Source organism: Phocoena phocoena, chromosome 15 (assembly GCF_963924675.1).
Source record: "Phocoena phocoena chromosome 15, mPhoPho1.1, whole genome shotgun sequence".
NCBI lineage: Eukaryota > Metazoa > Chordata > Mammalia > Artiodactyla > Phocoenidae > Phocoena > Phocoena phocoena.
The window spans coordinates 45135408-45150372 of record NC_089233.1 but is presented as its reverse complement, the minus strand read 5'-3'; the positions used below and the strand labels follow the sequence as shown (position 1 = coordinate 45150372).

General features: G+C 48.0%; 1 protein-coding gene across 2 annotated transcripts in view; it reads right to left on the bottom strand.

The window, feature by feature from the left end:
• KIF16B (kinesin family member 16B) overlaps positions 1 to 14965 on the bottom strand; it is a 256485-nt gene that overhangs the window by 121468 nt on the left and 120052 nt on the right. For both annotated transcript variants that reach the window (XM_065892000.1, XM_065892001.1), the window contains exons 15-16: positions 8791 to 8873; positions 7162 to 7250 (exon numbers count right to left, since the gene is read on the bottom strand). In XM_065892000.1, coding sequence (XP_065748072.1) covers positions 7162 to 7250; positions 8791 to 8873 — 172 coding nt within the window. The remainder of the gene's footprint in view (positions 1 to 7161; positions 7251 to 8790; positions 8874 to 14965) is intronic.

The window sequence follows — 14965 nt, the reverse complement described above, 5'->3', positions numbered from 1 at the left end:
AGAAACGATACATCCAACATGACGTGCCCAGTTGGGCTGATAAAATGTTCCTGGGTAGCAAAGACTTCACTTTTTAAAAGTCCAAATCTTACTATGATTCAGAGCATAGGCTTTTTGGGAGAATTACTAGGTTGCCTGTTGAAACTGACTGCTCTGAAGATAAGTTGGATCTTACTGGATACAGTAATTTGCAAACCCGATGTAATTCTTTCAGAGAGCTTTGTTCTAAGAGGAACTGAGTACTAAGTAGCATAAATTTTAAATCTGCTGCAAAAAACATACTCAGGTCTATAGGATACCAAGGAAACCAAGAGATGTGAATGTGCAACAGTCAAGAAAGCCACAAAACATGCGTGAAGTACATCTGTGTGCGTGAGAGCCTCACAAAGGCCCAGGGCTTCCCTGGTGGCGCAGTGGTTGAGAGTCCGCCTGCCGATGCAGGGGACACGGGTTCGGGCCCCGGTCCGGGAAGATCCCACATGCCGCGGAGCGGCTGGGCCCGTGAGCCACGGCCGCTGAGCCTGCGCGTCCGGAGCCTGTGCTCTGCAACAGGAGAGGCCACAACAGTGAGAGGCCCGCGTACTGCAAAAAAAAAAAATAAGGCCCAGCTAGTCTGGAGATGCTAAACAGCACACAAGGACCCATCTGAAGCACGAGGCATGTAGACACCTATGAGCAAACACATCTCCCGCGCTGAGAGCATGTCGGCTGCAAACCTACATCTTGGTGAACATCTGTGAAGTGCCCACTGCGTTGAGATGCTGGAGATTCAAAGAGGAGCAGGGCACGGCCCCGCCCTCAGGAAGCCTAATGGGAAGGCAGGCACCAGCATCAACTAAAGGAATCGGGGAAAAGCTATGATGATAAAGGTGTGCACCAAACGCCTGCCAGAGGACGAAGCGGAAGCACTTCGCTCTAACTGGAGACGCACAGAGTGCTTCTGAGGAGACAGTTCCTACACTCACCTTGAAAGATGAAGAGAAGGGAAGAGGAGTGGGTTTTATGGACAGTCTCATAGATGGATTTGGCCTGGAGAGAGGTGTGAAACACGTTCTGTCCACTTAAACCGAAGCCTGAAGTTCAAGGTGGAAAGTGGCAGAAGATAGCGGTGGGAGACAAATGGGTGCTTATGTTGGGGCCTGGAGGGCATCCCAGAGGCACTGAGGGCCGGGCCACTTGCTGGGAAGAGGAGGGGCTCCTGCAAGAAGAAGGGGTCACCACGAAGGGCTAAGGGGGTGCGGTGAGCCCCACCCTTCGGCTCAAGGCCGGACACGTTCCAGGGGCAGGTCCACGAGTCCCCCCTGTGTCGCCTCGTAGAGGAAACCAGGAAGAGTCTCCCGTGTCGCCGCGTAGAGGAAACCAGGAATCACGTGCATGGGTCACGAGAGCCCTGATGAATGCAGAACACCGGCTGCTCCTCGCGGATGGACCATGTCGGCCACTTAAAGAGGAAAATCCCTCTTGCTCGTGCCCCCACGAAGATGGGCAGCAACATTCTCAGAGTGAACTTGCTCGAGGTGTGGGTGGGGACAGGAAGACGGAAAGAGCTGGGAAGACGGAGTCCCTGGGTGAAGCCAATTCGGGGAGAAAAATTATTTTCTCCAGGGATACCGTGGGCCGTGACTTCTATTAAGTAACTGGAAAGCTGGCTGGTGCTTAAGAGACAGGAGCAGCTGACACTAAAGAAGAGTCCCGGCCTCTTAACAAAGACGTCTTCATGAGGGTTGTTTTTTAAAAAAAAAAAAAAAAAAAATTTATTTGTTTATTTTTGACTGCGTTGGGTCTTCGTTGCTGTGTGCGGGCTTCTCGTTGCGGTGGCTTCTCTTGTTGCAGAACACAAGCTCTAGAGCGCAGGCTCAGTAGTGTGGTGCACGGGCTTAGTTGCTCCACGGCACGTGGGATCTTCTCGGACCAGGGCTCGAACCCATGTCCCCTGCATTGGCAGGTGGATTCTTAACCGCTGCACCACCAAAGAAATCCCTTCACGAGGGTTTAATAAAAGAGAAACAGGGGCTTCCCTGGTGGCGCAGTGGTTTAGTGGCCGATGCAGGGGACACGGGTTCGCGCTCCGGTCCGGGAGGATCCCACATGCCGCAGAGCGTCTGGGCCCGTGAGCCATGGCCGCTGAGCCTGCGCGTCCGGAGCCTGTGCTCCGCAGCGGGAGAGGCCACGACAGTAAGAGGCCCCCGTACCGCAAAAAAAAAAAAAAAGAGAGAGAAACAAAGAAGAGAGAAGGCTTGGGGCAGGGGACGGGGCGGTGCTGGGGGGCAGCTAACATTTATTAAGCCAGTACTTAGTGTCAGGGAATCATTAAGAAGGCCAAAAGCCAGTTCGCCTCAGAGGGAGAAAGGTTTAAAAGCAGGAGAACACTGATCCCAAACTGGTCCTAAGAGAGGTAAATATGGGGTAAGGGACCCCAAACTCTGCACTGTCACCACCTGCTGAAGCCTGTGAGACCCATCACCGAATAGGTGGACACAGACCCCCTACGGTGAGGAGCGGGGGTGCCGCGGCCAGGGGCCTGGGTGGAGCTGCACAGCTGCCCTCACTCAGATTCAACCCAGAGGAGTCCAAGCGTCACAAGCAACGACAAGGCTCCCGGCTCCCTGCTTTCCGCCAGGCTTCCCCACAGTCTTCCCTGTACACTAGATCACGCTCCAAGGGAACTGAGCCCCAGCACAGGCTGGCCAAACAAGGGCCCTCACCCAGCAGCTGAGTGGATGCGGAACGAGCAGGAGGGCTTGTCAACGGGGGCCCCGCGTTCACCCTGCGCCTGCGACAGGCTGCAGAGGCCCCCACGCTCCCCACGGGGCGCCCAGCGGCCGACCCTGTGCTCCTGTGCAGTCACTCCCAGGAGGAAGTTCGCAGCCCGGGGTCCAGGTTCTCAAGGCTGTGCTCGGCATTCTCCCTGACTCTCAACAAGCTGGCCCTGGCCCTCCTCCCGTATCTGTATTTCAGCTGGAGAGCATGCGACACCGAACCAATTACTTAAGCCAGAACATGGATGTTACCAGCTTTTCCTTCTTTCCCTCCCACATCCATTCGGGCCTCGTCACTTCCTTCCTGCCCTGGGCGCCTGTGCAACCCACCGCTGCCTCTAGCTTCCTCCCACTGCTGCCTCAGTTCTGGCCTCACCTCCAGGTCCCTCTCACAGCTCCCTCCGCGCCCTCACTGTTCCCTCTCAGGGCAAATGTGATCACATCTCTCCTTGGCTAGAAACACCTCCTGAAGCCCTACCCCAAGGACTGGGCTTTGAGATACAGGCGAACGAGCTGGTTGAACTGAACTTGGCAGGGCTCGGGGGAGGTCATCAGGAAATGGATCCTTGTCAGATTGACACTCATCAGGTATTTACTAAACTTACTGGGAGAGCTGAATTTCAGATCTTCCATCTTTCTATATTTCCAAACACTACTTTCCAGATTGGAAATTCTTAAGAAAATGGAAAGAAAACAAAGAGTGAAGAAAAACCACAATGAGGTACCACGTCACACCCATGAGGGCGGCCACCATCAAAAACAAAACAAAACAAAAGAAAAAACTAACAAGAAAAAAACCAGAAAATAACACGTACTGGTGAGGATGTGGAGGAACTGGAACCCTTGGGCGCTGTTAGTAGGGATGTAACAGGGCTGCACCTAAGACAGAAAACAGCGTGGCAGTTTCTCAAAAAAATTAAAAACGTAATTAGCATATGATCCAACAATCCCACTTCCGGGTATATACCCAAAGGAACTGAAAGCAGGGGCTCAAAACAGATATTTGTGCACCCGTGTTCAGAGCAGCATTATTCACAACTGCCAAAAGCTGGAAGCAGCCCATGTGTTCATCGACAGATGAATGGATACATAAGATGTGATATATACACACAATGGAATGTTATGCAACTTTAAAAAGGAAGAAACTCTGATACTTGCTACAACATGGATGAACTCTGAAGGCATTATGCTAAGTGAAAAAAGCTAGTCACAGGCTTCCCTGGTGGCGCAGTGGTTGAGAGTCCGCCTGCCGATGCAGGGGACATGGGTTCGTGCCCCGGACCAGAAAGATCCCACATGCCGCGGAGCGACTAGGCCCGTGAGCCATGGCCCCTAAGCCTGTGCGTCCGGAGCCTGTGCTCCGCAACGGGAGAGGCCACAACAGCGAGAGGCCCGCGGATCACAAACAAAAAAAGAAAAAAAAAAAAAAGCCAGTCACAAAAAGATAAATAATGTATGAATCTACTTATATGAGGTACCCAGAGCAGTCAAATTCAGAGACAGAAAATAGGATGGCGGTTGCCAGGGGTGAGGGGGAGGAGGGTTGGGATGTTACTGCTTAATGGGTACAGAGTTTCAGTTTTATAGGAAAAAAGTCCTGGAGGTTAGCTGCAACGATGTGAACGCACTTAACACTACTGTACGCCTAAAAATGGTTAAGATGGGAAATTTCATGTTAAGTGTATCTTAGCACAATTTAAAAAAATGAGTGAAGAAATGAGTTAGCAAATGCTTATGAGTATAGAGAAAATAATTCTCTGTTGTATTTTGGGCCATACATTTTATTCATAATCATAAATTCTAAACACACTAACCAGAACTTATAAAAAAGTTACATGTACACAGGTGCTGTGACTGTGCCAGCAGAACCTGAGCTGCCATCTCTCCTGCTCCATCCTCCCAAACCCCAAAGTGCATTTCCTCAAAGAATAGACATCTGTTTATCAAAGCAAACTGCTCACGCCCAGGCCTGGCTTTCAGGGCGCCCCCCAGTCAGGCCCCAACCTGCGGAATCCTCTTATCTCTTCCTAAGCTCAGCGTGACTGTGGCCAGCACTCACCTTGTTTGCTCATAAAATGTTCCTTCCCAGAACATCTCTCCAGGGGAAAACCTCTTCCTGCAAACATCTCAGGGCCCAGCACAGAATCCAGTTTTTTTGTGTGAATCTTGAACAGAATTCTCAAGTAGAACAGAAGGGAGTGATTTGGGGTTCCCACCTGGCGGGCATCCAGGGCTGAATCTCTGGTTAGTGTTCTATCCGCTTTGTTCTCCAAGATAAGGCATCTTTATAGACTTCTAACATCTTTATATCCTCAACTACGGAGAAGAAAGTGCTAGACCAGGGACTTAGAAGGGTTACTACTTAAGGCTCCTCACAGCCCTGCTATACCCTCCACACCACCCTCCCCTTGCCATGGGCCCCAGCTATTTACTACAGGCTGTGCACTGCTACGGCAGTGAGAGTACACAGAAGAGGGGGAGAACTGGGGAGGATGTTACAAAGGGGACAATGCCTGGTCTCCATAAGCGTTGAGGACAAGTGGGTTCCCGTTATTTAGGCTTATGGCACAGATCCCATGATGCTGGCTGGAGGTGATCTCAACATCAAGAAAGGTTCTTTCTGAAAGTCTCTGGTTTTCTACATCACCCAACACATTACAAGACATGGACACTGGAAGAGAATCCCTTCCAAGCATGTCAATTTGCACCATTCCCTTCCCATTGGCCCTCCCAGGTCACAGGCTACTAATCCTGAATCATATAACTTCCATGACTTCACGCTAAGTGGGTTCACACCCATGTGTCCATCTTCTTAGGCAGAGAGAACATGGCAGCTGACACTTATGGTCTCCCCTCGCTCTCAATAAATGTGCGTCGTCCTATCGAAGCATCTCAGCCCTAAGTTTCCATCTTGAGAAACTAACACACTCTGTGTGCAGGCGGCTTATTAGATTTAAGTAACAACTATTTGGCTAGTGTCCAAGCAGTGAACATACTTCTTTCAACATTCTTCCCATTTATCGCATGGCGCTTAATTTAGGCCAAGGATAGTTACACCTGTAACATCAGAAAAGGTAAAAACAGCCCAGCTTGGCTTTAATCCCGCTTTGTTTTGCCGCGTTGCTGGAGCACAGAACTTTACAAGGTGTCTGCTTCCCACAAATCAGAGGCAGCAACTTCTCCCCAGTTATGTTTTAATTCATGGGTAATCATTCTCTAGAGCAGGTGGCAAGTTGGGGGCGGGGCCTGGCGTCGGGGGAATGAAGGGATGATGAAGTATTAAGGCGTTTGAACTTGTACAGATGAGCACTGCAAGGGTGGCAGACACGAAATGTGCCTGCTAACTGAAGCCAGATGAACAGGATGCAGCACGGCAGCATCCAGCCCGTCCAGCACCATCTCTTCAGCCGACCGGAGAGTGTTTCTCATGGAATTCTCTGACAACCTTGGCCTAAGTCTTCACTTCGTCACGAGGCCCTCTTCCCACCTTTTGCCTGAGGATCCCGAACATGAACTCGAGGTTATTCAACCAACTGCAGTGCCATTTGGAAACTGACTCGTGCACAGAAACACATTCCTTTGCATAATGTGTCATTTCCCACCATTTAGAACACCCATGCCCAGAGCAACTAGTGAAAATCCTTTTCCCCCCAAAGGGTACACGTGTCTTACTAAAATTTCATTCTTAATCTGTCTGCTAAACATTCGTCAAGCATCTTATGTGAATGACACTCTAGAATACAGAAATTAGTAAGATAAGCCCCCGACCTCGAAAAACTTCCAACCTAATAGGAAAGATACACTGACTGAACCCTCACCCCACCGCCAGCCCAGGTTGCTCATCCCTGCCTCCCGCACCTCAGGAGCAGGTGCATCACCTGCCCAACTGTTTAAACCCGGAGCCTGGGAACCGCCCTTCATTCCACGATGCTCCATCACTATGGTGACCACCCAGACCCAAGCCACTGGTGCCTCCCACCGGGACTAAGGAAGTAGCTTCCTAAATGGTCTCTCACTTCTATGCTACCTTCTCCAGATGACACACACCCTAATATTTGTAGTAAATTTATCTTCACGTTCCTCTACTGCTTAAAGACCTCAAATGGTTAGAAAACTCCTTCCAGGGTCCTCCAAGGCCCCACGTCAGCTGCCCCCCGCCGCCAGCCCTCCCTCCCCTCGTCCTGTGCTGTGATTATAACTAAGTTAAAGGATGTCCATACACAGCGAGGGCTGGAAAGGAACGCGGAAAATGACTTCGGCTGATGTGATAAGGAGGCCTGACTGCAGAAGTTTTATTTTCTTTAACTGACTTCTTTTTTTAATTAATGACTTTAATGGGGTCGACACGACAAACACCACAACAGTGACAACCCCAGGGGAGGCAACGCCGCAGTCCACTCACCCTGGGTTGTACAGCATGACGGCAGAGAGGTTCTCGCAGGACTTGGACAGGTCAGTCATGGACAAGCTGAGGGAGGACAGAAGGCCACTCTAAGAGCAGACACAGGGCAGAGCGGTTACCTCGGCAGCAAGGGAAGGCCGCGCTCTGTGCTCCCCACGCTCCACTGGGGAGAGGCAACGAGGGGCTCACGCCCCCCATCAGCCTGCACACAACTGGTCTCTCTGAGGATGCACGTCAGGGGTCAGGCCAGGGATCCGTCTGGAGCCCAAGCCCCATGCTAAGGCCAGCAGGGCCGCAGTGCGCTCAGGCGGGAACTGCACAGCCCTGTGGATCTCCTTGACCTGGCTGCTGCGTTCAAGTGGAGGGAAGGGGTCACGGCATCTGTGTCAACCCTGTCCCCTGGCAGAAGCAGTACTCACACTTGCTGAATGACAAAGAGGGAGAGGGGGAGGTGGAGGGAGACCAAAAGAGCAACAGCCTAACTTGTTTGGCTTCCATGGAAAGTTTCCTAATATTTGTAGTAAATTTATCTTCACATTCCTCTACTGCTTAAAGACCTCAAATGGTTAGAAAACAGTCAAACTCCTTCCAGGGGCCTCCAAGGCCCCACGTCAGCTGCCCCGCGCCGCCAGCCCTCCCTCCCCTCATCCTGTGTCGTGATTTTAACTAAGTTAAAACCTGTTTCCTTCCCTCTCTTCCCTGCAACTCTGTCCTGAAAAGGGCCCTCCAGGGCGACTCTGGGCTGGAACAGACAATAGGCTTCACAGGCTGGAACTGGCAGCCTTGGAGGAGGCTGGGGTTTGCGACTTTCTCGTTATTCTGCATTTAAGGCACTGGCAACTCTGGGCAGCCCCAGCAAAAGCAGGCTGAGATGCGGGGCTGCAGCCCTGGCTCCCCGCTTGCTGGCCACGGGACAGGCCAGCCTCAGTTTCTCATCTCGATCATCCGTGATGTGGGTGTAATAACAGCCTCTGTGCACATAAACTGGTACATGTGGAGGTTCTGCACAGCGCCTGGCTCACAGAAAACTCAGCTGTGACTTAATTCCCTTCCTCGGTCTACGGTCAACACGGTGTCCTAGACAGGTTTCTCTCCCTTCCATTTCTTCCTGTCTCTTTCTGGTCCTCTGCCCACCTCCCTCATCCAGCACTTCAAGTGCCCTCTAGTCATCCCCATCCAAGCTGAAGCCTCTTCCAATCGTCCTAAGTTCACCCCCTCTCTGCTTCACAGCCTCATCAAAAATCCAATTTACTGTGAATGAAAATAAAAAGTGAGCCAACTTTTGGATGAAAGTGATTCTGTTATGGGGTTAACTCTTAAAACAGATGCTCTTGAGTGGAAGGTACTCTCCACTTCATGTGAAATGATGCCCACCTCCTTTCAGGGGATGCAGCGCTCAACAGGAGGGTCGAGACGCAGTGTCTCTCCTCCTGCTCTGGATCTCACTTGCTAGCCTATTTCACCAGGGAGCCATCCGCTGGGGAACAAACCCTCTAGAATCAATCCAGGCTATGGGCTGGTTCGTGCTCCAGAAACTTAAACTGCTGGAACCAGAGTGGAGACCCCCTCTTCCCCGACCCCAGCCCCTCCCAGAGCGGAGTGAGCTACAGGAGATTCCACACTGCTCACCTTCCTCTTTTCCCTGAGCCTGGCGGCCTCCTTCGGATGGTTAAAGCGAAACATATTGGTTCTTCCCAGGAGTATCACGGCACCTAAGAACACACAGAAACAGCAATGAGTTTACACTGAGCCACCTGGTTAGCTGGTGACATTCTAACATGGAATCCTGCAGCTGAGATGTGATTTCCAGTGTACTACACAACAACAGAGTAAGGGGAGGCTTTCGTCGCAAAAATCTGCCTACATAAGCCAATTCTAAATCTTCAAATGCTTTTATTTTTAGAGCCGAGTGTCACAATACTCACGTTACCCAGGGCAAAGTGAGGGATCTAAGCATTACAATATCGTAAGAGATTAAAAACTCAGTATACAGATAATTAGACTTCTGACTGTTGAAAAGAAAAACAGAAATCAGGTAACCAAAGAGATGTGAGAATATCAAGCAAAGCATATGGTCACCAATTTAGGAAATGTTTATTAATGCCGATAGAAGTAGAAACCTCAAAGGACAGTGCATTCAAATGAAAACACGGTGAAACTGTCAGAGCAGTAGGTTTTTAGTAATAGGTCACTGTTACTAAAAACTCCCTCAGAATTCGACAGGAAAGAAAATGCGCATATGCAGTGACTATTTCCACGTAAAAACACGGCTTCTTGTGAAAATCCTGTTTAGACGGCTACACTGGACACACAAGAACAGCTCCTTTGGACTGACTAGGGTCCTGCTTGTTCAGAAAATGATTGTACAAGGGGCAGAAGAATTCAGTGTAAATGCCCAAGGGTAACAAACTCATTAGGTGGGGAGGTAAATTTCAGCTTGATTAAGCAAACAGATGCGTTCTAAGACAGGAGCTGTCCCAAACTGGCATGGATGTCACAGAAGGCAGTGAGCTCCCTGTCACTGGAGGCATTTAAGAGACTCACTATCTTTTCTGGTCCCATTCACACCTGAGAGTCAACCAAGTCTCAAAACAAACCACCCCCCACCCCCAAACCCCATGTTCAATCTTTGTCCTGAAAAAGAATGCAACTTATTTGTGAAGATAAGACATTCATCTAGAAGTCAACCATGACGGATCAAAGTGACGAGTGCAGGGTGCAGGAGGTGGCACCAAGGACCTAAGCTGGGTCTCACAGGACAAGACAGATGCTCCATGTGAGGGTGACAAGGGGAGGGGCTGAGCCTGAGACAGGAGATGGACCTCCTGGGCTTGGAGAAAGGAGAGAGTCAAGTCCAGCCAAGATGCAGGGGACGTGAAACAGCAGCAGGAACCCATATTGGACAGATGAGGGAGAGAGAGACCGTGAAGAACTAGCAGCCAGGACAAAGAATCTGCAACAAAGGTCAGAGAAAAAATTCAGCTCATGGATGTGTTTTGTGTGTCCCGCACAGATGTAAAAAACAAAATCCTTCACTGTCAACGGTTAAAAATCTGTAGTTTTCACATAAAAGTCTGAGTTTCTGGCTTCCCTTCAAAAATTAGAAGATGTGGTATCAGTAGATCTGTGCTGTCACTGGGCTACTGTTGGCTGCCTCCTCCGGACAGGGCACGTGACCTCTAGTTGGGTACCAGCTCCACCTGGACCCTGCAGGTAATAGCAATACCCCACATGGCCACTCTGGAGCTTCAGACCCGCACATCCACCTGCCCATGTGACATACTGTCACAGATTCTCAAAGGAGCTTCAAATTCAATACGGTTAGAACCTAACGGGTTTAGATCGTAACCACAGCGAGCAACCGAAGGGTCTGGTGGCTGTCGTTTTTTTAGCAGAAATGGAGCCAACATGAGAAGCAGCACACGTTTTTGGGAGACTCAGAAGGGCAGCAGCGGATATTATCCACCTACAGTCTGCTTATCCCCCTCATAAAAAACTGCATTCATGTATTTCCCAATTATGGAAAGGCACCATTACCACAATGAAGAAAGGTGCTTCCCACATGCCTTTTATGACTAGGACTCAAAACTGTGTGCCATACAAAAGTCAAAAGTTAAGTAGCCATGTCCAGGATATATGTGTATTTAATGCTCTTAAAATGACATTAGAGATTAACAAGGCAATCTCATTTGAGGTGTTAATTATACCTAATCCAATTCTTTTTTTTTTTTTCTGTTAATAAAATGCCCAGGCACACAAGTTGAAAATTGCTAAAATATGTTAATGGAAAAATAGGATAGTACTTCAGAGACATACTTCATATCACATTAAATCACTGAAAAAAATCTTGCCACCCATGTATTGGCATGAAATACACATAAAAATCCCTTAGAGGAGTTATGAAAGAAAACAAAACTACCCATGACCATTCCTTCTTTCCGTCCAAATAATGTGTATAAAGCACGTGGCACATAAAAGGGGCTCTGTTAAGGCTGGTGCCTTCTCTTTCCTCTATCGTATTCCTTTATGGACAAACCTACTGGCTTAAAAGATGTGCTTCATTTTTTCTTTTTTACATGCTGCTGCTGTGTGTCCATTCACTCAACAGATACTGAATGAACACTTACCGCGCTATGATAAGAACTGGGGGTGGGGATGCAGAGGTGAACGAGTGGGACACACACCTTGTCCTTATGGAACTTGTAAACAAGCAGGAGGAAGAGGTCACTAACCAAACAAATAAACGCAAAGCTGCAACTGAAGGAGAGATACCCTGCCCCCGGCTCACGAGCATGCGAGAAGGGGGCTGGCTGCAGGGGAGGTTAGGGAACGATGCCGTGAAGTAGGTGGTGCTTAAGACAAGCTCTTGCGGCGGGGGCGGGGGGGGGGGTGCATATCCAACAGACTGTGACAGGAAAAAGTGATAATGATGATGAGTGATGGGAGACACGGCAGAGGAAACCGGGGGAGCGCTGCACAAGGTGAAGCTGGAGAGAGAGGGGAGGACGGAGCATGTAGAGTTGCTCGGGATACAGTAAAGCATCTCGTATTTCACGTAGGGGCAACAGCAAGACCCTGAAGGGCTTTGCGCCAACAGCAGCATCACACAAACAGACGTGAGTTTCAGGAAGATCATTTTTTCTACTGTTTGAAGAATGTACCAGAGGGCGAGAGGAAATGTAGATAAACAAGGTAAGAGATTACTGCAGTGGTCTAGGTCAAACATGATGGCGGCTCAGAACTGGAAGGGAGGAGTAAGAGGTCAATAAACAGATCCAGAAGATACTTGGGAGATAAGCTCACCGGGACTCATGATGGGCCAGATAGGGGGACCGGGGAGGTGAAGAAGATGCTCCTGGGCTTTGCTGTAACTAGTTGGATGGGGACCTGTTCACACTGATTGAGAACACTGGAAAAGGACCAAAATCAGGTTGGGGGAGAAATCGTGAGTTTGGTTTTACACATAATGGATTTGAGATGCCTTTTGAAGATAGAAATATGGAGCTGAAGCTCCAGAAGAAACGCCTAGGAGATCTCTCAATCCATCTGTCCATCTACCAACCTACCCACTTTCCTACCGACTTTACTCTCTATTATATATATATATATATATATATATATATATATATATATATATGCATAGTTTTTGATAATTTGGTGCTCTGTGATGAGAAGATATGGTGCTGAAATAAAGCATATTTTGTTTAAGATGTTCTCCTGATGTTGGCAAGTATACTTTTGAAAGAACGCCTGGTTTTTATCAAGTATATTCTGTTAAATGATCAAAATGAAGAAATCTAGAAAGTTGGGGGATTAAGAATTGCTTATTAACCCTGATGGTAATTTAAAAAAATTTATAGATGAACTATATACCTCAAAATATAGAGACAGACATACATACATATGTATGTGTACATATCTACCTAAGATCCACGTGTATATACACACACATCTCTACAGATATCAGGTAGAGATGTATACATATATATGTGCATATACATGTGTGTGTGAGAGAATGTGGTATCTCTCTATATACATCTGAGAGTCATCTCTAATAAAGGAAGCCACAGGTGTGGGAAAGAGGAGAGGACAGAGAGGTGGGAGAAAAGATGGCCCACCCAACACTGGGCACCTTGAGGAGCTTGGCTTTTAATGGCTCAAGGAGAGGAAGATGAACCTGCAAAGGAAACAGAGAAGGACCCTCAGAGGGGGAGAAGGAAAACCTCAGAAGCCCAGGGAAAGTGCAGTTGAGGTGTCCTGAGTGTGGACAACTCATTCAAGAAGTTTGTGTACTCTGCTGTACACCTGATACTAACACAATACTGTGAGCCAACTACACTTCAATAAAAAACAGAAGAAGAAAAAGAAGTCTGTTTATGAAGAGAAAGACAGAGTTGGTAGTAGCTGGAGCCGGGAGTTGACAGACCCTGTGGGATATTTTGTGGTATTTTTGTTTAAAGGGGACTTGTGAGTATATTTAAAAAGCAAAAGGCTGAAGGGGAAAAGGCAATGAATGAATGAATGAGAGTAAGTGATGGTACAAGGCCCTCGGAAGAGACCCAGCTCATGTGTTCTGCCTGACGGGGTAAGCCCTCCAGGGCTCAGCTCCCTCACCAAGTCTTCAATGCTTCCTTCCAGATCTTAAATTCTCCTTAACTATGAGCGACTCCCTGATCTGAGGTTAATGTGATTAATCACAGCACATGGACTTTCTGTGATGCACTTAATTTGTCATTTTTAGAGTATATCTAAACCTCCTTGAAATATATGATGGCATCTTTGAGAGCACTTGAGAGCCTGTTAAATACTTGAGGACAGACAAATTCCAGACGATCTTAGAAGGGGATGGAGGGGAAACGATATTATAAAAAGGTAGACAAAGACACTTGGTAACAACAAAAAAAAGCTTCACTTAAGTCTCTGTGAATGAAACCACTGATATTCTATTTTAATATTTCAGGCACACTGAAAAAAAATTAAACATGTAAAGATTTCCAGTGATTTCTAAGGAGTGTAGGGATAATAATCATTAATATCACTATTAATTACGGTCCTCAAATTTTGTGTAAGATTTTCTAATTCTGCTACTGCACGAATAAAAATCAACTGTTTTAGGGCTTCCCTGGTGGCGCAGTGGTTGAGAGTCCGCCTGCCGATGCAGGGGATGTGGGTTCGTGCCCCGGTCGGGAAGATCCCACATGCCGCGGAGCGGCTGGGCCCGTGAGCCATGGCCGCTGAGCCTGCGCGCCCGGAGCCTGTGCTCCGCAACGGGAGAGGCCACAACAGTGAGAGGCCTGCGTACCGCAAAACAAAAAACAGAAACAAAACCAAAAATCAACTGTTTTAAATTAAATGTTGCCATATGAATATTTCTGAGGTGATGATGTTCGAATTATTTCGTTCTGAGTTACCATTAATATGAACATATAAAACAACTGTATTCCCAAAAGGGTATGGTGCAACGTAACATGAGCTTACAGGCCAAAAACCAGGAGGCCTTTAGAAATTCTGCTTCAGGGCTCCACATTCTGAATTTAATCATACATTAGAAAGGCCCTCCTCTACGCCCCACCACACACACACACACACACACACACACACACACAGACAGGATATATAACGCATTGCTAAACCATGTTCAGTGAAAGAGAGGTTTTCATTTTAGATACAACAGTCAGAAAAGCAAAGCTCTGTCCAGAAAAATTTTCTGGAATGGTATCGCATGAGAAGTTGGGTGAGGCAGAATGGGTGAAGCTCTTATTTCGTTTCCTAGTTCAAACTAAAAGAAACTTGCTTTGTGTATGATAATTTCAAGTCGTATAAAAGGCCTTAAAAATATTTATACTAAAATAAGTTATGATGATGGCACCATTTGGGGGCCCTGATAGAGTCTAATTTCCAGTAACATACGCCAATACTTAAGAACAGATTATGTAATATGTTCTAGGGCCTTGGACCCTTGTGACATTGGCTTTTAAGACACTTGAAATGTAGTAATTTTTCTCTATCTCAAAATGGCTTTGGGCAGTGAGATGGGGATTTAGTATCTGACACGGTGCTTGTGGTGGGTATGAAAATCTCACACGAATACTAACGGATTCAAACAGGTCACATGGCTTGGGGCTGACAGTGGGCTCAGGTGAGTGGCAGGCACTCGGTATCAAGGGTAGCAGGTATAAAGCATGCCATCAGATCGCCTGTTAATATTTGTGAAGGATGTAAGTGCACGTGACACCTTCCCAAAAAGCCACCTAGGCCCTGTCCTCTCCTTTTCAATGTTTATAATTCAAATGCGGACTTGCAA